The 22,148-nt window shown below is 54.4% G+C and overlaps 8 protein-coding genes across 8 annotated transcripts; 4 read left to right on the forward strand and 4 right to left on the reverse strand.

Annotated features, from left to right (window-relative positions):
• The first annotated feature begins 177 nt into the window (after nucleotides 1-177).
• Nucleotides 178-4,546, forward strand: BDZ99DRAFT_541108 (uncharacterized protein). Its single transcript, XM_033726728.1, has one exon. It carries the CDS (start codon nucleotides 344-346, stop codon nucleotides 4,457-4,459), a length of 4,116 nt encoding a protein of 1,371 aa, XP_033572274.1. The 5' UTR covers nucleotides 178-343; the 3' UTR covers nucleotides 4,460-4,546.
• A 1,299-nt stretch (nucleotides 4,547-5,845) lies between these two features.
• BDZ99DRAFT_424684 (Snf7-domain-containing protein) lies at nucleotides 5,846-7,645 on the reverse strand. The gene is made up of 4 exons (XM_033717065.1): nucleotides 7,166-7,645; nucleotides 6,798-7,002; nucleotides 6,478-6,686; nucleotides 5,846-6,399 (listed from the first exon to the last, which is right to left on the reverse strand). Exons 1-4 carry the CDS (start codon nucleotides 7,347-7,349, stop codon nucleotides 6,317-6,319), a joined length of 681 nt encoding a protein of 226 aa, XP_033572275.1. The 5' UTR covers nucleotides 7,350-7,645; the 3' UTR covers nucleotides 5,846-6,316.
• A 124-nt stretch (nucleotides 7,646-7,769) lies between these two features.
• BDZ99DRAFT_466946 (uncharacterized protein) lies at nucleotides 7,770-8,707 on the forward strand. Its single transcript, XM_033720897.1, has 2 exons — nucleotides 7,770-8,111; nucleotides 8,175-8,707. The coding sequence occupies exons 1-2, from the start codon at nucleotides 8,026-8,028 to the stop codon at nucleotides 8,515-8,517; spliced, it is 429 nt and encodes a 142-aa protein (XP_033572276.1). The 5' UTR covers nucleotides 7,770-8,025; the 3' UTR covers nucleotides 8,518-8,707.
• Nucleotides 8,629-11,354, reverse strand: BDZ99DRAFT_466947 (oligopeptide transporter). Its single transcript, XM_033720898.1, has 6 exons — nucleotides 11,263-11,354; nucleotides 10,919-11,207; nucleotides 10,605-10,866; nucleotides 10,306-10,557; nucleotides 9,941-10,258; nucleotides 8,629-9,891 (listed from the first exon to the last, which is right to left on the reverse strand). The coding sequence occupies exons 1-6, from the start codon at nucleotides 11,322-11,324 to the stop codon at nucleotides 8,804-8,806; spliced, it is 2,271 nt and encodes a 756-aa protein (XP_033572277.1). The 5' UTR covers nucleotides 11,325-11,354; the 3' UTR covers nucleotides 8,629-8,803.
• Nucleotides 11,355-15,121: 3,767 nt separating this feature from the next.
• BDZ99DRAFT_541115 (uncharacterized protein) lies at nucleotides 15,122-16,360 on the forward strand. The gene has a single exon (XM_033726729.1). It carries the CDS (start codon nucleotides 15,569-15,571, stop codon nucleotides 15,995-15,997), a length of 429 nt encoding a protein of 142 aa, XP_033572278.1. The 5' UTR covers nucleotides 15,122-15,568; the 3' UTR covers nucleotides 15,998-16,360.
• BDZ99DRAFT_574906 (MFS general substrate transporter) lies at nucleotides 16,339-17,886 on the reverse strand (the record flags this gene model as incomplete). The annotated part of the gene is made up of 2 exons (XM_033728417.1): nucleotides 17,591-17,886; nucleotides 16,339-17,522 (listed from the first exon to the last, which is right to left on the reverse strand). Exons 1-2 carry the CDS (start codon nucleotides 17,805-17,807, stop codon nucleotides 16,339-16,341), a joined length of 1,401 nt encoding a protein of 466 aa, XP_033572279.1. The 5' UTR covers nucleotides 17,808-17,886.
• Nucleotides 17,887-18,215: 329 nt separating this feature from the next.
• On the reverse strand, nucleotides 18,216-19,642 carry BDZ99DRAFT_466950 (exosome complex exonuclease RRP40). Its single transcript, XM_033720899.1, has 2 exons — nucleotides 19,185-19,642; nucleotides 18,216-19,126 (listed from the first exon to the last, which is right to left on the reverse strand). The coding sequence occupies exons 1-2, from the start codon at nucleotides 19,386-19,388 to the stop codon at nucleotides 18,602-18,604; spliced, it is 729 nt and encodes a 242-aa protein (XP_033572280.1). The 5' UTR covers nucleotides 19,389-19,642; the 3' UTR covers nucleotides 18,216-18,601.
• A 163-nt stretch (nucleotides 19,643-19,805) lies between these two features.
• Nucleotides 19,806-22,071, forward strand: BDZ99DRAFT_117748 (heat shock protein-like protein 70). The gene is made up of 4 exons (XM_033712489.1): nucleotides 19,806-20,012; nucleotides 20,071-20,107; nucleotides 20,313-20,439; nucleotides 20,492-22,071. The coding sequence occupies exons 1-4, from the start codon at nucleotides 19,926-19,928 to the stop codon at nucleotides 21,945-21,947; spliced, it is 1,707 nt and encodes a 568-aa protein (XP_033572281.1). The 5' UTR covers nucleotides 19,806-19,925; the 3' UTR covers nucleotides 21,948-22,071.
• The last annotated feature ends 77 nt before the right edge of the window (nucleotides 22,072-22,148 follow it).

Genomic DNA, 22,148 nt, shown 5'->3' on the forward strand with positions numbered 1-22,148 from the left:
TTTTATTTTTGTTTGCCGGCGGTGTGCGTGTGCGGTGGGCCGGATGATTCGGGATCAAGCGACTTTTCGCATAAACAGCGCTTGCGTCGCTCCATGGCCTGAGTTCTGCAAGGCCCAGGCACGTGCAAAAGCAACCCCATCGCATTCCCATCCGTCCCGTCTCGTCCCCGGCTTCACCTCCCGTTGCGCCCCAGAGCCTCAGAGCCCCCCGCACGCGTCGACTGCGCTGCCACCCCGCCGAGCCCGTCCGCGTCGCCGCCTCCGTCTGTCGCGCTGCAGACTGATGCCGACATCTCCTCTGCCCGCCCCCTACGAGTGCCGTCCCCCGTGAGGCACCCCCGACATGCTGGCCACCCATCCCGCGACCAGCCCTACGGCGCGTGGCCATGTCGCCAGAGACGATGCCGCCGTGCAGCCGCCGCCCGAGGATACCGGCCGTGATGCGCCTGCCCTCTTCTTTGCGGAGCCAGAGCAGACGGCCTTCCGGGACGCTCCCGACAGTCCTCAACCCGCTACTATGCGTGCAGCTCCCGACACCATACACTCTCCCCCGCAGACAAGCCCAGAGCCGGTCCGTGAAACTGTAAACGAGTCGCCCTTCGTTCCTGAACCGGCCAATCCTTCTGCAGTCGTTCCTGAACAGGACCATTCTGATTCCCCCCTTCCGCTCTCTGAGTCCTTCCCGCCAACTCTCGAACCAGCCTTCGACGGCCATGCAGTACCTCCTTTCGACAAGACCAAGGCCTGGGACCTCGAAGTCTTTTCTAGACAAGACTATTCGGAACCCCTCCCTCCTGTGTCTGCGACTCCCGAGCTCGATTCGGAATTTCCCCAACAACCCTACATAGGCGCATGGGACGACAAACACGTCCCCATAGCGACTGACGCTTCCATTGTAGCCTACAATAGGGCCGAAGCAGAGTACCAACTCAGAGAGGCAATCGAAGCAGAGCACCGACTCAAAGAGGCAAAATACGCACAGCCCGTATCAACCCACGAGACTGCGCTTCCTGCGCAACTTGTCCGGAACAGCGACTCGCAGCGGATGAGCGCTTTTGCGAGACTCAAGTTCGACGATGGCTTATATTACATGCACACCTACTCCCTAGAGCTTGGCCGTGACTCGGCTCAGTTCCGCCGCGAGCTGAAACGAAAGAGGCACGAGAAGCGGCCAACTAATCGCAAACGAAAGAGGGATCAAGCCGTGGACGACGATCGAAATGGCCTGGTCAGGACTCAACACAAGCGGAAGAGGGAAGACACCCTGAGCCACGGCCCTCGTAGCGTCATCAGCGAAACCGGAGGTATTGTCCGCGTTCCGGCACACGACGTCTCTGCCGAGTATCAGCACCGTAGAGCAAGCGAGGCATCTCAATCAATCAGCTCTTCGTCTCACCATCACTCACAAGACCACTCACTTTGCATTCCGAACGAGGAAGGTGATACGTACGCACCGTCTTCTGTCATGATCGACGCTCTTCCAGAAGTCCCGCGAGACCTTCAAGATCACGTTCCAGATCCGAGAGCGTGTCCTTTCCTCCCAATTCATTCTAGGAATGGACGCAACAAAGGAACCTCTCGGAAGCATGGAAGGATAGAATACTACTTCCCTCTTGGCTACTGGCGGTTTCACGTCCTCGGATCAAACGGCGTTTTCCACAATGATGAATTTTACACACCTGATGAGCCGCCGATTCCTCTCCAGCACGACGATGTGATTCAAATCGGCCAAGTCAAGTTCTCCTTCCAATTACCGGAAAGTGATCAAACCGAGGATGAAGCGTCTTCACAATCTATCGGAGGGAGAAGCAGCCGTGGCTTGAGTTTCGCATTTGAGAATGGGCAAGGACAGTACGAAGATGAGGATGTGTCGAGCGAGGGCGAGGAAGAGCGTGAAAGTATCGATCCTCGAGCAATACTCTATCGAGTAAAAGGCTATCGCCCGGACGATAGTGATGAAGACGAAGTCGAAGAGGAGGACGAGGACGACAGCGACGAAGACGCTGAAAGTGTTGACGACGAACCTCTAAGAAAGCGTATGCAAAAGAAGCCCAAAATGCAGACCCTGAAACTCAAAATGAGTCAGAAGGGCCAGAAAGCTTCCCATATACCTGTTGCCAAGCAGAGTAAGAAGAAGAGCAAACCTCGGCGCCTTCCATCACCTACCCCTCCGCCTCCGCCGCCGCCAAAGACTGTTATCAAAAAGGTGCAGAAAGGGAAGCAAAAGGAAGCCGCAAAAGAAGTAGCCAAGGACAAAAGCAAACCGCCCACTAACGAGGTGGACAAGCCCAAAGAGAAGAATGGCGAGGTTGTAAAACCCGCAGACAATGAACCCCAAGCCAAGCCAGAGGCTGCAACGCAGTCGAATGATTCGCTTTCTGCCGGGACAATCATCACCCGCGAGATATGTGAGAGGTACTCATTACACGAGTCCATGATTGGCCAGGAGTACAAACCACGCAAAGGTCCAGGACGGCCACCGAAAGACGGCTTCATGTCCAAGCGTGAGAAGGCCGCATTGGCAAGGAAAGCTAAAGATGATGAAAAGCTCAGGAAATTAGGGATAGACCCTAAGGAGGGATCAGCTATCAAAGAAGGTCCTAACCCTAAACTTGGTCGTGCACAGAAAGAGGGAAATGGGGCTGAGAACGAAGATGTGAAAAACTCGGTCGAAGGACATGCGAAAACCGGAGCCTCCGATCAAAGCAACGAGAAAAAGCCAGCTAAGAGCTCGAAGCCCCCACGCTCGCCTTCGCCTGTTATGAAAGAGACAGACTACACGGAAGAAGAGCTTGCACGCCCACCAGCAAATTATGTTGTCATGATTCATGAGGCAATATCCGCCTCTAAGACCGGGTCTCTCAACCTGCAGCAAATCTACAGCGCCATCGAGAGAAAACACCCATATTACAAGTTCCGAGTGGCGACCAACGGATGGCAGAGCAGTGTGCGGCACAATTTAGGCCAGCATGACGCCTTTAAGAAAGGCGAGAAAGAGGGTAAAGGCTATAACTGGGTGATAAACCCAAGCGTTTCTATTGAGAAAGATCGGCGAAAACGAGCTACTCCACCTCCGCAGGCACGGCCACAAAATCCATACTACAGCAACCCTCAACAGTATCCTACGATGAATTCACAGGGAGTGCCGCAGCCATACTACCCGGGATATTCCCCTTATCCACAGCCTCATGGGGTGCATGCAGATGCCGCGGCTAGGGTCGGGACACCTGGCTCCAAAGACGTCCAGCCTTCTGGTCCTCGTCTACCTCCAAGCTTGGCTAGAAGCAATGCGCCAGCGAACGTAGCAACAACCCAGGGTGCTTCAACCTACGCTTCACCGTGGGGAGCAGGAACGGAGAACGCATCGAGGCCATCTCACACCTCAGCCACCCAAGGTAGTGATCCCTATCCTCCTACTACTCAAGCTGGTCACGGATACTCACCGTATGGCCCTCCTCGTCCGCCTCTTCCTCCTAGCACACAAGGCGGCACATATGGCATGCTTTTCCCCAATACTTCAAACTCACAAGCCCACGCTGCCCCGTCGCCATACCAGCAACCGTATCCTGCAACATCGCAATCCCAGGCATATAGCGGCGCACAGCATCCCTACCCGCCACATGTCACCGCAGGACCGCCCCAAGCAGCCGCTCTTCCCAGAACTCAGCCACCGGAACCGCGACTCCAATCGCGGTACCCACGACACATCTCCAGGAGCGACGCTGACACACTCGATGCATTCCGCAGCACCTTCATTGACAAGTCGGCAGAAGATAAGGCCTTTGCAGAGCGTAAAGTTGATAATGCCATCAGACAGATCGTGTCGCCGGCGAGTGTCACCTCAGCACTCACTGAACCGGAGCTCAATCTTGTTAAGATAATTACGCCTTTACTTAGTAATAGTGCATCGCAAGCCCCGCCACAAGCTAGCCAACCGCTAGGAGCTGTTGCAAGCCAAAATGAGCAGAAAGAAGCAGGACCGAAACCCCCATCAGGTCGTACGCTGTCTGAGCTTGCCACCAATGCAGCTACAATGGCAGCGTCAGATGCAGTGAGTGCGGTGGCTGCTGACGCTAAACCTGCCGTCCCCGAATCAACCTCAGTCTCAGGATCTACGCTAGCGGCTCCACAGCTGAGCACGCCCCCTGGCTCAAACCGCTCAGACGATTCCAAGGCAAATCCAAAGACGCCTCCTCCGGCCAACAAGGCGCCCGCTCTCTCTACTCTTCCCGATGCGGGCGGCCACGATTCGTCCAACGCGAAGACGCGCCGGCCGACCGTCGAGCCTCTCACTCCCGTGCCGGGTAGTCCAATGGTCGTGAATCAACGGCCATCTTCGTCCGCCGGCGCCAAGCGCGCCTTTTGCGAAGTGTCGGAAGACGAGAATGCATCGGCTGGGGATGTGCTGGCAAAGGAGGGGAGTCCGAGTGCGAGTAAGCGAGCGAAGCAGGCTGATTAAGACATGCTCTATCCAGCACTTGTTACCGCGACGTTTCTTGCTTAGACACGCGCGTTTAGGAAGTGCCTTTAGCGCATGGCAGGCAGTGTATATATAATATTAGACGATGGGTGGACTGAACGAGCGAGTATGTGCGGATACGCTTGCAACAAAAGTTATGACATGATTGGGTTATGGGTATGGGTACAGGGCATTGGGCGTACATGGGGGGCATAGGAGGAGTATCGGGGTTCATTCATGCTATCGATACCCCCACGTTAAAAAGTTCATTTCTTCCTTTACACTTTTTTCCTTCTGAAGCAGATACATCATTGGGTTTCCGCCTCTATTACGGAGTATGGAGTAAAAGTTCCAAGTTTGCGGGTTCCGGGTTTTCAGGGTCATGTTTCCACGGGCGGCGTTTTAGCGTCACGTGTTGCCACGACCTCAATGAACTTCGCTCATCGCATTTTTTGCTTCATTTTCTTATTGCACACCTCAATCGTGTGTATTGCTTCTTCACTTTTCCGTCTGAGAAGCATGGTCGAGCGACCTAATCTAAAAGTGTAGCTGGAATCAACATGAGAGGCGCGGGTGTCTGTTTTTTTCTTTTCTTCTCTGAACATGTATGTGGCATTTTGAACTGCCGGTGGTACGTGGTTTACGGTGTTTTGGAGGTAGAAAGGATGAGAATGGCTCGTGGGGGACGGAGGGGCATAGATTGTAGTAGATAGATGCAGATGCAATACCCATTTCTCCAACCCTACGGACTGAGGTAAGCTGGCATGTGCGTGATAGATGGTATAAGCTACACCCTTTCCACCGCTCAGATCCCCATACCACGGATTTTGAGGTCAGTTTGCAAAAGGTGGCTCAAACTCTAGCTAGCATCTTAGCGGGGGTCTTTACTGCTAGCATCGAAGACGTCATAGCCGTGAAATGTCGTGATTACCGCGTTGAAAGAACCCTACTAGGACGTCGTTGGCTGTGCGATCTGCGTTCTTATCCTATTCCTTTGCTCGTCGACCTTCTAGGTATGTATGCACACTGGCATGCCTTAGACATATATATGTACTCTTGATTATATTGAGACACAGAAACCCCCCCATAGCCTCTCCCAGGACGAGAGGGTCCGATTCATCTAATACAGGCCTACAGATAGATTTTTACTTCTTATTGTTCTCAAACACGCTTGTCTATCTGATATATTGTTTTGGATCGTTCGTTCCAAGAGGTTACGGGGGATTGACAGCTCCACGATACCGGGTTGGAAGTTATAGACGAGATGGGGGATCGGACATTCTGGGCGATCAGGAGAACTGCTGGGTTATGTTAGGTGATGGCGGGTAAGTTCTTCATAGAGCAGGAGTGAACGGGGTTGCTGAAACTGTACGAAAACGCTTCAAACGGTGGCAGAAAAAGTAGATTTCTACGTCTAGAACTAACGAATGGAGGGTTTCGTGTATAGCGGAGGGTATGTCCGTAGGCCTAGTTAATTGATCATGCACGCTTACGCTAACCCACCCACTCAATCTATCACCTGGAAATCGGACTACATACATCTTCTATCCATCGCACGAGGTACAGCGAGGTGGAGGCACAATCGTCAATCGTCGGCTTTCCAGAGCAGCTTACTTGCTTTCTTAACTACCTAAGGGCCGCCGACACCAGCCACCAAAAAATAAAAGGTTTAACACAACAAACATGGTCTCTCTGAAAAAGCAGAACGCCGCCGTTTACCTAGACACCTGGGACCGAAGACGAGCATGACGTGAAGAGGGCGGGGGAGTGGGAATGGGACGTGATTGGTCTGAGCTAGAGGGGGTTCCCCCTCCTTGTAAAAGGAGTAAATGGTGCGATGGTAGAGAGAAAGGGCGATCACATGGCCATTTCGGCCTGCAGTTTCCGTAGCTCCTCCTCCTCGTCTTCCTCCTCTGCTTGTGCGGGGGCTTTGCCCTTGACTGTCAAGATCCGCGTGTTAGCAATATTCTCGACGGACAATGCTGAGGGGCAGGTTGAAAACGGCAAAGTGGACTTACGCTCTCCCTGTGCAGCGGCCGGTAACCGGTGCACCTGGTCGCCGACCGGCACGTTGCCCGTGTCCAGCATCTTGGTGTCCAGCTCCTCCTGCTGCAGCTCGGCGAGCTCCTCGTCCAGCTCGTCCTCGTCGATGCCCGTGTTGCCGACGGACTGGGTGATTGCTTCGCTGATTTCCTCGCTGATGGCGTGCTGTTCGCGGAGGTCTTCCCTGTAGCAGGCAGAAACAAAAGCGTTAGCAAACAAGAAGCCTGCAAACCTCACACTCCAAAGGCCGGAAACAACCCCAGCAGGGTGAGAATCGAGTAAAGGGAAAACGTACATGGTCTGGTCCACCTTGTCGATAGTCAGGCCGGCGTGGATCTGCTGCATAGCCTTGCCAGCATTCCTCATGGCATCCAGCGTTTCCTTGTTGATATTTGAGGCCTCGATGGAGTAGATTTCGCGCTCAAGCGACATGATCTGGGATTGGGTTTGCTCGTGGGAGTGCTCGAACTGCTTCTTGCGGCGCAAGGCAGCTTTGGCCACTATGTTCACACATCCACAGGTTAGCCAGGCATGCGTCAATCCAAATCCAGAACTACGACTCTCGCTATTATCCCACGCTGAGGTTCCCGCGGCGCTATCCCAGCTGCCACCGAGGCCCCCCCTCCCCTCTATAGCCCAAAGATGACGAAAGAGTGCACATACAGTTCTTATTCGAGGTCACATTCTTAGCGGCGATGGCCTGCTGCTCGGCCATCTGGTTTTGCAGGTGCTTCTCGCGCTTGGACAGCATCTCGAGCTGCCCCCGCAGCTGCAGTATCGCCTTCTTGGGCGCATCCTTTTGCTTAGCGGTGCCGCCGCCTAACCAGCCCAGGCCCCAGCCAGACATGGTGGCAGAGGTGAGAACGGTGTATGGGCCGGAGAAGCCCTAGGGGAAGAATGTGTGCGAAAAGGCGATGGGGGAGCCTCCGGGCGCGGCGAGTGCTATCGGAGGTGTCGAGGATGGAGGGGCGCTTTTGGAGCGGCAGCGAGGTGTGATGGGCGGGAGTTGTATGGTGGGAGGAAAGCAGGTGTATAGAAGCGGCGTAGACAGGAGTTAAGTGGGCAGTCAACAGTCGAAGTGTGCAGAAGAGTGTGGCGGTGGTGAGTTGTTGTTGGAAGCCTGGCAGAGAGTTGAGTCCCGTCTATGGTTGGTATCGCGGCCCATGACGGTCGCCCGCGCTATTATACTCTAACGGTGACGGCACGTGCATCAAGCACGCTCGCGACGCCTTCCCTGGTTCGGCCTTCCGTCCTCAGTCAACACCACCATTCGGATACTTGTATGTACCATCACGAGCAGACAGCACTTTCACAGTTCATAGTGCTCAAAGCCTATAGAAACTCGAACACGTGACAAGCTCCGTGCATAGCCACAAGGATCTGTTCCTCTCATCCACACTCACCATCCATATAACATCGAATCACTCGGTTGCATCATGAATCCCACGGGCTAAACCATCCCCGAAGCTTTGAAAGCTTTCAAGAGCTCATTGCAACCCAAAAATCTACTCTCTCTCGCACCCATGGCCAGCCCCCCGCCCTCCCGTCTACTCTTCCTCTCAGATCTCGCACTACTTGCACCAGGCGAAAAGGTAAGATTCCTAGGCTGGTACGTCCTTCCTTTCCCTCTCCTTCCTCCACACTCTCCTTCCCTAGTCTCACCATCCCCCAGCGTCGAAGAATACCAAGTCTCGACCGGCACGCTCGTGCTCCAGCACCACTACCCTTCATCCTCAGCCATCCCAACCGCGCGCGTGAACATCGACCACGTGCTGGAGACGCTCAAGAGCACCGAGGTGCTGCAAGTGGGGGCGTGGGTTAATGTTATTGGGTACGTCACTGCTGGCGAAGGCGAACCACCAGCACGCTCGTCTCGGAAAGCTGGAGATGCACCGCGGCAGAGCCATGTCCAAGCGATAGTGCTGTGGTCGGCCGGTTCGCTCAATTTGGACGAGTATGAGAAAGCTGTGGAGCAGAGGAAAGCGCTGGAGACGAATTCAGCGCCGCTGGGATGAGGCTGATGTCGTGTCGGTCTCAAAGAATGTTCGAGGTGGGAAGCGTTGCCGTGAACAAGTCTAGACCAAAAGATTCCACCGTTAAGTCATTTTCACTTCAGTAAGAGCTAGAACAAAGGCAGTCAAAATATCACAAAAGCAGAGAGCAAACAACGATAATCGTAAATTGGAGTCGATTGATTCATCAAATGGTATATCTGACCTCATCTCAGCATAATTAATGTCCGTGGTATCAAACATCCGCCACCTCTACTCTCCGACCATCCTTTCAAGGAGAAAAGAACGTCTAGCATGAGTCGCCAGGGCACGCAATCTGGGTACCGTACTTGTCACCCGAGATACCCGCCACCTGGAAAATGGCGTTGATGACGCCACCAATACCCTCACCAGCGATCAGACCAGCCGCAACCGCGTATCCGTAGACATCGAATCCGCTTGGGTTCCTCTTGGCCCAGATGTACGCCCATGTGCTACCCATCACCATGGCGGTACCGTAAACGGTCTGGGGAAGCACAAACGCAAGACCAATGCACATCATGTTGGGGTGGTAGGTCTTGACCCACTCGAGCTTGCCGACCCAGACGTAATGGCGGATGAGTACCATGACGCAGCCGAAAACGGCAAAGACAATCGAGAAGATGCCAGAAGTCTTGGGAATGGGGAAGGTCGGGTCCGTCACAGCAACGGCGACGGCACGCCAGGCGGAAACCGAGGGAGCGGAGAAGGGGCAGGTCTCGGCATTGATGTCGATGATGCAGGGGTACGCGGTGGTGAAGAGCTGGAACATGGCTGGCGCCAGGAAGATGGCGACGATGGTGCCGACTCCCTGGGCAAGCCACTGCTGGTTCGGCGGTGTTCGGAGGAGGAAACCAGTTCGGAAATCGCAGACCAAGTCGGTAGACTGGTTAGCGCCCATGGAGGCAATGGCACCACCGAGGAGGTTCAGACGCTGCGCGTGCGTCTGGTTCCAGTGCTCGCCCTTTGTCGCACCACCGAGGATGATCTGAGAGGCCTTGGAAGCGGCGGTGAGCGGAGTGACGTCAGTCACACCAGTGCACTGGATGGCCAAGAAGGAGAAGAAGAAGGCCAGGAAGACGGAGAGCAGCGACATGCCGACGGGCATGTGGAATTCAACGCCGAGAACGACGCAGATGCAGATGATGGAGAGAATAAGACCGGGCATCCACATCCACATCTTTACAAGGTCTTCAGGCGCAGCAGAGTCCTCAACCATATCGTCTTCGTGCTGATCGCCCTTGTTAAACCACGCGAGATCCTTCTTCGCGGCCTTGCCGATGGCATAGATGCCGTTGCAGAGGCCGCGGTACACGGCGCGGAAGGCATACCAGATGATCTTCCATTGCATTAGGAGTTCTACGAAGCAATTAGCGGGTGGACTGTGAGTTCTGCAGGGACTGCTTACCAGTGAAGGAAACAGCAATCATGAGAAGGACACCAGGCCACAGCATCCAGTAGCGAGGGCTGGGGTTGTCCTTGTTGGAGAACTTCAAGCTCAAAGAGAAGAATTGGATGGCTCCGTCCCATTTGGGGTCGTCGGGCACCAAGGGCGATCCCCAGCAAATGCCATTGTGGACGAGGGCGGGGCCGATGATACCCCAGGCAAGAACGCTGCCCATGAAGAAAGAGATAGACACGTTAAGACCGACGAGCATGCCAGAGCCAATGAAGGCGGGCGTGAACTCGATGAGCCAGCCCCAGTTCTCAACGTTGATGGCGGCGTCTGACCAGATCAGCGGGTGGATGATTTGGGGAGAGAGGAAAGCTTACTGTTGTAGTTTCCCCAGATGAAGAACCAGGTGAAGATATGCCAGTCCCAGAGAATGCCAATGGCGTATTGGGAGACGACACGGAGGATCAGGGCGCCAGCAAATGCACCAGACAGGGCCTTCATCTTCATCTTGGCCATAGCTTCTCCAGTCACGGCTTGATGCATGCTACGGATAGTCATGGCAGTGGCCGAGGGGGTGGGGAAGATGAGACGGAGCTCGCGGGCCACATAGATGATGAAGAATTTACGCACTGGCGAGCATTAGTCAAGGTCGAAGCCGAGTTTTCGAATCACTTACGGGGCGTGGCAAAGAAGAAGCCAAAGTAGCCCGAGACAGCGGTCAGGGAGACGATCTTCCAGAAGTCGGCCTTGGGGGTGTCCAGGAGGTTCAGTTGGTAGAGGGCGGGGAAAGCTGACACGAAGACGCTGGAAAGACCACCAGACGCCATGGCGGCGGTCTGGACGATGTTGTTCTCACGGGGGCCGAAGCTCCCACCGAGAATGGGGAGCTCGCCGAAGGTCCTGGCGAAGAACTTGACGACGGCGAAACCAGCAATGGCCTGGATTCTGTTAGATACGGACTTGGTGGAGCACGTGCGTGGAGCTACTCACGCCGAAGAGATTGGCGCTGAACGTCCAGCCCGTCTTGAGACCGAGATAGACGTTGGAAGCGTTGACGAGGGCACCGCAGCAGAGGCCGACGAAGACAGCGCGGATGGTAATAATTCGCTTGGGCTCCGCTGGTAGGTCGTCGAAGGGGGAGAAGGGGTCGCTGAGGAAGGCGGCGTTGCCCTCCTCGTCGAGCTCCTTGGTGTGGGTGAGGTCGTACTCCTTCTCATCCCCAAAGTCCTGGCCGTCGTTGGGGGTGTTGAAGGTGTTTTCGGTTTCAGTCAATGGGGCGCTGCGACGGTCAATACGCGGGCGGTGAGGTTTCACGCGATGGTCAGGGCACTTACACCTTGGGGTTGATCTGCCCCAGGCCCTCAGTGTTGTGGTCCAGGACCTCGTTGACAGCCATGGTGTCGTGTGCGGGTGCGTGAAGTGAGACCACGATGGCCGGTGGAAGAGGGGCAGCTGGGCAAGGTAATATAGGTGTTGCTCAAGGGTAGGCGCTCAGATTGGCATATCGTGCTCGGCGCACGGTTGGCAACGGGTTGGCTACGGGTTGGCTATCGGCTGCTTGCCTCTATCACGGCCCCGGTCAGTGCCCTGTGTGATAGTCTGGCGGCAGCCACTCAGCCGGCAGCGGGACGGACGTCCAACGGCATGGAAGGTCTCTAGAAGGCCAGCAACCTGCCAATCCTAGTATGGCTGGGTCCAACGACTGGGGAAGCTCGTCGGCGGCCGGGCAAGATCAGCAGCACAATCTCTGGGCGTCGCACCGCTGGCCTCACGCACCGTACCCACGACGGCGCAACGCCCCCGATGCAGCGAATCGAATGCTGATGCAGAGTTCCAGCCACCGACGGCCGCTGACCCTGGCGCGCATCGTGCGCGCGAGGTGAGGTTGGCGACGGCGAATAGGGAGCAGAGCGCCCTCGGTCGGCCCGTGACGCGGCGCAGGACTTGCTGTTTTGCGGCAAGCTGCCGGACACTGCAGCGAGCTTGGTGAAGCCACAGCCCTGGCCAGCGACCTCAGCGGCACAACACAGTCGCGATGATTCGCTGGCCGGGCCTTTTACTGGAGACAACGTTACAGCACGCCAAGCCCTGGAGAAGGGCAGATTCAGGCGCACGGCTGTGGCGATGGCGCGAACCTTGCTTGCACCTCGCTCTTGCCCGTTGCGCACCTTGCTCGCTCCTGCCCGTCTCCTCGGGTGTGTGGACTTTGAGCTGGAACTGATGCCATTTACTTGTGCGGCCAGCTTGTGCGTCCAGCTTGTGCATCCTGCTATCAATCTCTTCATGCCCAACTCATGTCACCCTCAGGGTTGTTGCTGGCCTCGACTCGCTGGGCCCCGTCTCGTGTGCATCCTGCTGCAGCGTTTCATCGCGCTGCCGTCATGAGCTTCGCGATAAGCGCAATTCAAATCATTCCACAGGCTCCGTCGTTCCTCAGGCCTGCGCTGGCCGTCATCCATGCAGCGCCCGCCCTTCTGCCAAATTAAATGCCATTTCGTACCCCTCCAGTCGCGACATCTCTTGTGATCGTCGCTTGGCATATTGGTCGGCGCACGAAACAGGCAGGTCGGCACTACTCCTCCCATATCTCCCAGCACCACCTGGAGAGACCGTCGCGCGACCAAGGGACCTACCTCCAACGCAGCTCCACGGTTTACCCCATCAACCGCCTTCCTCGACCGAAACCGATCGAGAACGCCCGCCAGCGTGATACTTCTTCTATCTTATCATCCACCAACTGCCCGTCTCGAAGCGCGCTGGACGCCGGCCCAGCCCGTCCACCACCATCTAGCTGCCGCCCTGGGAACGGCCGCACCGTTGACCACGGTTACTCGCGGGTTCCAGCATCTAGGTGAGCTCCTCGTGTTGTTAAGCCTTGCATCTCCACTGTTGCTTCCGAGCTCCTGGAATTCTGACAACCTGGGCGATGGGAGAGCGGGTCAGAGAGAGGCCCCTCGGAGCACCCATACTCAAACGGGGAACTGCCTGATATCAACTTTGCAGAAATACATCAGCGCCAGGCCAGCCTAGCTGCCCACCTCTAGCCTAGCTTATTCCGGAGTACCATCAGCAGCCAGATTCGACCACAGCGCGTCTCGGGGAGATGTGCTATCCGTGCTAGCGTTGCTTGTGTGAAGTCCGGGCTGTGAGTGGTAACGCGGGGAGCGCGAAGCTATTTTAAGCTTTCGGATCTCGCCGCGGTTGGCCCTTTAGTGAATCACGTGCCGAGTAACCGAGGCGCGCCACTGGAAACTTCCCCCAGTATCAGAGACAACCGATGCAGTCACCGTGATGGTCTCATAAGAATACGAGATCCTCATCCGCTCATCTCGATCCTTCATCGCAGAGAAGTCCGGGATTGTTCCAAATATCACCTCCGCCCTAATTGGGCCTGGTAACCTCAACGACACGATAGCGGCTGTAGTCTCACGATATCAGTGTGCCCTTTCTTATCTGTTCCTAAAGCGTGCAGCCGCAGACTCCAGAAAGAAGATGGACGTCATACTCACTTCCCCTCGCGGTTCGAGCCAAAGCTGGCATGGCCAACCTCGCCACAGATCCCCTCAGTTCGAACAACGAGCTATTCCACACCTTTGGCTGACCACCTGCCGTCCCCAGACCATTTCCTGTCATGGACCCTCACGAGAAATACTCCGCGTATAGCATGACATCCCTAGCTTCCCTAGTCTCAAGGTCCAAGCGCGCGGGAAGTAGTCAAGATTACACAATAACTATTCGAAGAAATGCATACTAACCCACTTCGGACATCGCCACTCGATCACGACAGTTCGAGAACTGATAGCGAAGCTGCCAATGCAGAAGGTAAAAAAGAAGCGGTACAGACACCAGCATTTATCCTGACATTTTTCTTCAAAAAGCCGGTTCCCCGTCACCAATATGCCGACTCCACCTGCTCCCTGAATCACATACCCATCAACTTACTTCAATAGCATGGCCGTCTTTTTATCCTACACCGTCTTGAATCAACTCACCATCTCCTCCTTGTTGCTCAAACTAGGCTTAGAAGATATGATTTCGCCACTGAGCACTTCTCTATACATAGGTACCAGGTAGCAGGGTAGGAGTCAAAAAACGAGCTCCTTCGTAGTAGGGCTTAACCTACTGGAGCACGGCAGCTCGTCGAACTAGCTGTTCAATGGTGAATGCTATATTTGAACGCAGTCAACTCCTACTCCTCTCTCCTGTTCACCTCTGGTTTACAGTACGGCGACGTAAGGCTTTACACTCTCTTTGCAGTTTGTTGTAGCCCTGCTTCCAGACTTCTAATAAGACGTTGCGCCAAACAGAAGGAAACAGAGAAACAGGCCGATTCGATGCGTTTGTGGCCTAATACGTGTTGCCTTGACATTTTCCTCGCACCTGAATTCCAGATAACGCAACGAAGAAACTCAAACAGTAGTAAGCAGGAGTACACAGTAAGCAGGAGTACACAGACTTTCGTCCTAACGCTGTCCAAGAATTAACCTTCGTCACTCGCCATTCCTCGAAAGTATACACTGGTACATAGCAATCTCAGCTATACAGGTTAAGCGGATCTCGAGACCACTACACCTATCTAAACCCACTACCACTAATTTCATCACGCTCATCGAAGTCTCAAGCTACAACCCTCATCAAGAATGCTTCACCTTCTATCATACCATCACGGCTAGAAATCCAATCCAGTAGATTTGCAGAAGGGGATCTCACAACCTCAGCGCTTCCCCAGCCCTCCAACTACTCCCACACATACACACAGTAAAGCCGTGGGGTCGGGACGGGGTTGAGGCGGATAGATTACCGGAAATCATTACAATTATAGGCAGGGAGGGGTGTTCGATGCGGCGTGAAGGTAGGAAGGAAAAAGGAGTTGACGAGGTTTGACAAGATTAGGACCCAACTCGCGGTTGCGGTGTTCAAAGACACTCGTGGAGAGCGACAAGCAGCTGCGCTTCGATTGGCGGAGAGCTTGTAAGCTGTGTAGGCATAATAAAAAAGGGATGCGAGCGATGAGAATCAAAGAAGCCCAGAAACATATCATTGTCCCTATGATGCTGCAATGATCGCGCCACGTCCCACGCCCGTCGTAGCATACCTCCGTCGTTTCTAAAATGCCCATTGTCCACTTCCTACTCGCTCGTCCACACACTCTAGAAGGCAGTGTGCCTACAAAGCCAAATAATTAGGGGGGGGATTAACCAAAGATTAGCGCAACGTCGGCCTTCTCTCTCGCCATCGAAATTTACTAATGAAGAGTTTGAAAACTTTATGCAGGCTAATGCTGATGCCGCCAAAGAAAAGCAGGTTTCAGAATCTGTGATTCCCATCATCGAGGGCAAGATCGCGGACGCTAAATGCCGCTCGGGAGGAATGCCGCTCACTAACCTCGACCCCCTTACTAACCTTGACCCCCTGACTAACGGCACGCCTAAACCTGGGAACCTAGATGTTTACTACAGCACGCGCCCAGAACAGCTCACTTAAAAAGTCCGCGATAATCTTAGCAGCCATATCACTCCTTTAACGCAGCACGACCTTCCTATTATACCGAACTTTTTCCTGGCAGCCAAGGGGCCGGATGAATTGTTGGCGGTGGCTGGACGACAGGCTTGTTACAACGGTACATTGGGGGTAAGAGGCATGCACAGTCTTCAGTTATACGGGAAGGACAAGCCTGTTTCCAACAACAATGCCTATACCATTACATCGATTTATTATAGCGGCACCCTCGAGATGTATACCAGCCACCCTGCCGAGGGCCGTCCAGAGCATTTTACGAATCAACTTAAGGGATGGTCCATAACCGGTGATCCAGAAACCTTCCGGCAGGGAGCCACTGCGTACAGAAATGCAAGAGACTGGGCAAAAGAGCAGAGGGACGAGGCCATTCAACAAGCGAACGAGAGAGCTAACCCAGTTCAAGTTAAAGCACTAGCACCAGCACCAGCAGGTGATCTAGCGGGTGATGCATTAGGTGCTGAAGAAAGTGATGGATCCGCCGCAGTTCCTGTCGCGCAGGCCCCTGCGGCAAGCAATGTTGCAACTAGGGAGAGCAAAAGGTGGTTGTAGGCAAATGGCAAATTTTAATGCTATAAACGACAAGACTATGTGAAGGAGCAGAGCGAAACTCCAGCTGATGTGTGGGTTCACTGTGGCTGGCCTGGTCAAGGAGAGAAGAAGTGGAGGCATTGGATATCGGCCACGCGTGAAATCCTATATTCATGACGGCAGAGGATTTTGTTGAATGGTTTTATTTTGTCCATCTGTTAAGTTCCTAGGGTAGTAATTCACTCAATTATCGCAGCGCTCTTCGCTGGGCTTTGCCATCACGAGGGCAGGGATCACCATTAGTCCTGAATCAGCGCCATCTACAGTGTCCCAATCCAACATCCTTCAAGCCAACGCTAACCTCATCTCCCCCACCTCCCCCTCCTCTCCCAAAACCACCCCAACCCCCCCATCGAACTCAGCAACAACACCCCCCCACAAAACCCCACCACCCCCTTCCACTTCCCCACCCCAAACTCCCCAACCCTAACATCGCTCCCCAGCAGCACCGAACTAATTGGCCCAGCCAAGATATCCGCGACCCCGCGCTCAAAGCTAAACCACGCATACAACGTCATCGTCGCCGCAGCCCGTCTCCCCTCATCCTCGCCCTCCGCCATCCGCGCCGCGATCTTCGTCCAGCTGACGCTGTAGCTGCCCGCGAACGCGCCCCACAGCGCCGCAAACGCCGCGAGGCTGCCGATGCCGCGCGCGGGGCCCCAGAGGAGGAGCACGGCGAGGCCGGTGATGAGGGAGGAGACGGAGTGCGGGAGGTGGGTGCTGACGTTGTCGGAGAAGTGCCCGAGGAGGATCTGGCCGGTGACTTGGGCGAGGGAGTTGAGGGCGAGGAGGAAGTCGCCGGAGGGGGCGGGGAGGGTGAGCGCGGTGGCATAGGAGGGGAGGAAGGTGGGTGGTAAGGGGAAGGCGAGGCCTTGGAGGGCGATGCTGCAGCCGAAGACGTAGGTGAGGGGGTTGCGGAGGAAGTTGTAGGGTCTTGGGGGTCCAGATGGCGACGGGGCTTTGTGCTGGAGATGCACGGGGATGCGGGGGCGGATGAGGAGGAAGCTGGGCCCGGAGACGAGGATGGCGATGATGGCGAACATGCGCAGGGTGATGCGGAAGTCGTAGCGGGCGAGGAGGGCTTCGAGGGCGAAGGGGAGGATCAGGCCGGATACTCCTGAGGCGCCGAAGAGGATACCGTAGGCCAAGCCGCGGCGGTCGTAGAACCAGTCGTTCAACATAATTAGGAAGGGCGTGTAGCATACGACCCATCCGACTCCGTACATGGCGCCTTGAGTAAGTATGAGGTGCCATGTTTGGGTCGCGAAACTGGCGAAGACAAGGCCTAAAATGCAGAGAGCCCAACCAAAGAAAAGGATATGAATATGATACTGCGGATAGCGGAGCGTAATAGGGCTAGTGAGTGGGACACCGAGATAGGAAATTCCAACAGCGAGTGCGCCGATGGTGGGTATATTTTTTGACGTGTTGAACAGAGAGTGTTGTGAATAATGGGACTGGAATATCCCGAATGCAAGAGGAAAGCCTAAGAGATCATGAGTACGTGCATAATGAATCGAAACCAGCACTTGAATAGCTGAAATCAGTACATACCCCATAGCACGGCCTCTATAAGCCAACACCCGAAAAGGAACTTCCACGCTCCGGCACCCCTATCTACTGGTGGCAACTTTTGTGTGGCTATTTCTTCATCTAGTAAGAACTGATCTTCTTCGGACCCAGATGAATCGTCACTCGAAAACGAGAATTTGTCGAGCGGAATTTCTTCCTCGGAGCCCTTTGTGACCGGGTATTCGTCCATGGATGCCATTGCTAAACGGCACGCGAGGAAGCCTTGACTATTCAAAGTACGAAATAGTAGGATAGAGAGAAAAGAGGGTGGAGATTGTTTGAACGGAATTTTTGGAGTTGACTCACGGAAGCATGAGGTGTGTAGGGCGTAGCACCCCACTTAATTATCAACACTTCGTTCATCCCAGTGCCGATTGGGCAAACCAACCCCGCCCCGCATCCAAGACTATGCCGTGATAAGGCTGTAAAATTTCCGGGCAAGAGACATGACGCCTATGGTTATTGTTAGCGATTCGAGTTGCAAGACAGCTCATCCTGGAACTGTTGATGCCCGCATAGCTCATGGCCGCCGGGAGGTCCTCGAGTATGCTGTCACATTGTCACCAACACTACCCTCTTAGCCCTGACTTGGCAGCAACAGGAAAGACTCGATATACAGTATCATTGAAGATCCCCTTGCAGTAGAAATCGCTATAGATAGAAGCTGAGACCTTTTTTTGGATTTTGAAACGTTGGCTGCGAGATTACTTCCGCCGGTTTGCAGCTGGTAGAAGGTTGTCGAAGATCGCGAATGTCGTTAAAGTTAGAATCCATCCCCGACTTAGAGCCGAGAGGGAAGAGAGAGTTTAGGGAACATTCAGAGACGAATGGCAGTGGCATGTAGACGAGAATCGTGATTCCACTACCTTCGTATCTCGCGAAAGGGGTATATTGCCGCCGAATTCCAGGCGTGAACTCCACCCAATGCACCCAAAACCGCCATGTCCGAACTCCATTTTGTTGGCCGAGCATTGAAAGTGACGGTGATTTCTCTCATAGCCCTCTTAACACACGTTCCACCACTTTACTCTGGCCCTTTTCTCCCAGAGCCTCCGTATCCACCTCTTGCACAGCACGACCGACCGCTAACGTTGTTCGCACGTTCCCACCATCAACCCACAGCATCCCATTTCTCCCGACAGCAACCTCGAACGCCAGCCGTTCACTGAGGCCCTCTAGGATCTGGACACGGCCTTTCCTGCCACTTAGCAGCCTCCTCGCCATACCCATGCTAATGGGGAACAACATGCCACCTTTCAGAGGCCCCAGGCCTTCAGACTTTCCTGTGCTAGGATCTATACAAGTGATTTCGGGGGCGGTGTCTTGGGATGCGGACACAACGCGAGCGTAGACGAGGGCATGGTTGGCTAGCTGTGGACGAGTCTTGCGGGTTGCAGATTCGAATGCCAAGTGCGGCAGCGTTACTGTAGGGGTGTATGGGGTAAGGGTGCAGGTGTATGCCTCGGAGACTGAGTTTGTAACTGTAGCGATGACTAGGTCGGAGGTAGACGGTGTATACTAGGCTATTCATTAGAATTGTACAAGGCTGCGCCGCTGTGTTCTCGAATGCGCCTACCCGACCACTGTTATACTCTATCCAGGCTGCATTCTTCTTTGAATCGGTTGACAAGGCACCAGCAATGGTAGTCGTAATGGTTTGCGGTGGGATATGGCGGAGGCCAGGGCCGAGTGTTAGAGGCTTGTTTGGGTTCGCAGAGGTCGGGAGCGCACTGGGAGCGATGGTGTCGCCCGGCAGGACGATGGCTTGCGCGGAAGGCATGTCGTTGAAGGGTTCAATGCTTCGTGAGACAGGTGAAGGAGATTTGTTGTTGAGACAAAGTCTTAGGCCTCGTGTGATTGGACAAGCCGCACTCTCGAAGTCGACCCCACTGGCAGGCATCGCTGAACATAAAGTGGCAGTTCAACGCTGTCTGAGGTGGCCCAAAGAGCTACCAGACTCGTTGAAACGGTCCATTTCCAAATCTTCCCAACGTACCAGGGGGCCTCAAGCGGTGTCAGACAGTTGTATCCGAGTCTAAGGTGAGTGTGTTGCTGGAAGCTGAATTTGGAGGATGAAATCATAGATGCCACTTGTTGTTCGAGGCCTAACCCCACTGGGCGCGGCAGTACTTCGGGCAGGTGCTTGTCGAAGTGTAAATTTTGGTCGGCGTGAATTTCGACTTCAGCCTCTCACCAACTTCCGTCTTATACTCGGCACACAGCTCCGAGCACTCCAAGGAAACCCGTCAAGCATCCCCACTATATCGCGAACGGCTCTACCAAGTTGCAGGAGCGCGCGATCCACCCACGACGAAAAATGTCCGAAGAAGAAAGCCCCGCTGAGCGGGTAGCTATTGGTATTTCCTTTGGAAATTCATATAGTTCGATTGCGTATACTTCCGGGGTAAGTCTTCTCCTTGTAGCCAACGATGCACCGGGAAAACGCTAAACAATACTGCTAGGAAGGAAAAGCAGAGGTCATCGCCAACGAGGAAGGAGGTTAGTTGTGAATATTCTAGTCCTACACCAAGATTGAAGCCGCAAATATATCAAGAGGCAGTACGTTTGCAGTAACGGCCACAAGAGGAAGCGTCAGGCATTATGTGGCCCCTCCAGCGTCCTAGAATTGTGGACACTTTAATTCAAGCTGGATTTCGGGTTTCGAGGAAACTGAGAATACGTCTAGAGGCTGACAGGAATATAGATCGTCAAATTCCCTCTATACTATCATACGTGACTGGAGAGGAATTTCAAGGTACACAAGCAAAAGCACAGCTGGTTCGAAATGCCAAAAACACAGTCGCCTATTTCAGAGACTTCCTAGGACAAGAGTATGTTGGTTGCTATACGCCATTCGAAGGACATGACTGATCACGAGTATAGTTTCAAATCAATAGACCCGACGCCATGCCACAATTCTGCGCACCCGCTCCAGCACGAATCTACGGTAGCCTTTAAGATAAAAGACAAGGAGGACGATACCGAGAGCACTGTCACTGTCTCTGAGATCACAACGCGCCACCTTCGCAAACTGAAGAACTCTGCCTCGGATTACCTGGGCAAGAACGTCAACGCAGCCGTCATCACCGTTCCTACCAACTTCTCGGATGCCCAAAAGGAAGCCCTTAGCAAAGCTGCCAAAGACGCAGGCATCGAGGTCCTCCAATTCATCAATGAGCCAGTCGCTGCTGTTCTCGCCTACGATGCGCGTCCAGAGGCCAAGCTCGCGGACAAGAACATTGTCGTCGCGGATCTAGGCGGCATTCGCTCTGATGTCGCTGTTATTGCATCCCGAGGCGGCATGTACAGCATCCTAGCCACTGCACACGACTACGACGTTGGTGGCGCGCAATTGGACCAAGTCCTCATGGACTACTTTGCCAAGGAGTTCCTGAAGAAATGGAAGAATGGTGGAGACCCGCGGAGCGACGATCGCGCGTCTGCGAAGCTCAAGCTGGAGTCGGAAGCGGTCAAGAAGGCGCTGTCCATCGGCTCTTCTGCGAACTTTTCCGTCGAAAGCTTGTCGAAAGGTTTCGACTTCACATGCAGCATCAACCGCATGCGCTACGAAACCATCTCGGCGAAAGTGTTTGCGGCCTTCACCCGCCTCGTTCTAAACGCTGTCGAAAAGGCCCAGCTAGACCCGCTCGATATCTCAGAAATCATCCTCGCCGGTGGAACGGCGCACACGCCGCGCATTGCTTCTTCGCTTGCTTCAGCCTTCCCAGGGTCCACCACCGTCCTTGCACCCTCTACCTCCCCCACTGCCATCAACCCCAGCGAGCTCGCTGCTCGCGGCGCCGCAATACAGGCCAGTCTTATCCAGGAGTTTGAGACTGAGGATATCGAGCAGAGCACACACCCTATGGTCACGGTCACGCCTCATCTGGCACGCGCGATTGGTGTTCTTTGCATCTCGAGCGATGAATCCACTGGAGTTTTCCGCCATCTAGTCGAAGCTGAGACCCCAGTGCCGGTACGGAGAACGGCCATCATTGCTACTCCACGAGAAGGCGGGGACGTACTTGTGAAGATTTGCGAGGGCATAAGAGTGATCAAGGTTACGAAGCCGGAGCCAAAAGCTAAGGCCAACGGCAAAGCAGAGAACGACTCAGACGACGATGAGGACAGCGACGAAAGCGACGAGGAGGAGTTGAGGGAAAAAACCTACAAGGTTGAGAACGTCTTAGCGGAAGCCGCGCTCAAGGGACTCAGCAAGGGTGCTAAGGTCGAGCTGCAGATCAATGTTGCGGCAGATCTGAGCTGTACGTTCTTTGCTAGAGAAGTAGGAGGCAAGGTGGCTGTGAGAGGTGCCTGGAAAGCACCTGGCAAGGCATAGATGCTCCTTGTATTCTGAGTTTCAGCGGAGCGAGCTTCTTCTGGTTATGTTTATAGACGGATGGGCTATTTTCGGTTCGCGGTTGACTGCACCTTAGGTCCAAGCGTCTATGCAACAGGACCCTAGGCGGCATCGAAGATAGCAAAATGCGATCTTTCGCTGCAGAACAGGATATATGTGGGGACCGATGAAAATGGAAAA

This window comes from Mytilinidion resinicola (genome assembly GCF_010093595.1).
Source record: "Mytilinidion resinicola strain CBS 304.34 unplaced genomic scaffold BDZ99scaffold_19, whole genome shotgun sequence".
Classification (NCBI taxonomy): Eukaryota; Fungi; Ascomycota; class Dothideomycetes; order Mytilinidiales; family Mytilinidiaceae; genus Mytilinidion; species Mytilinidion resinicola.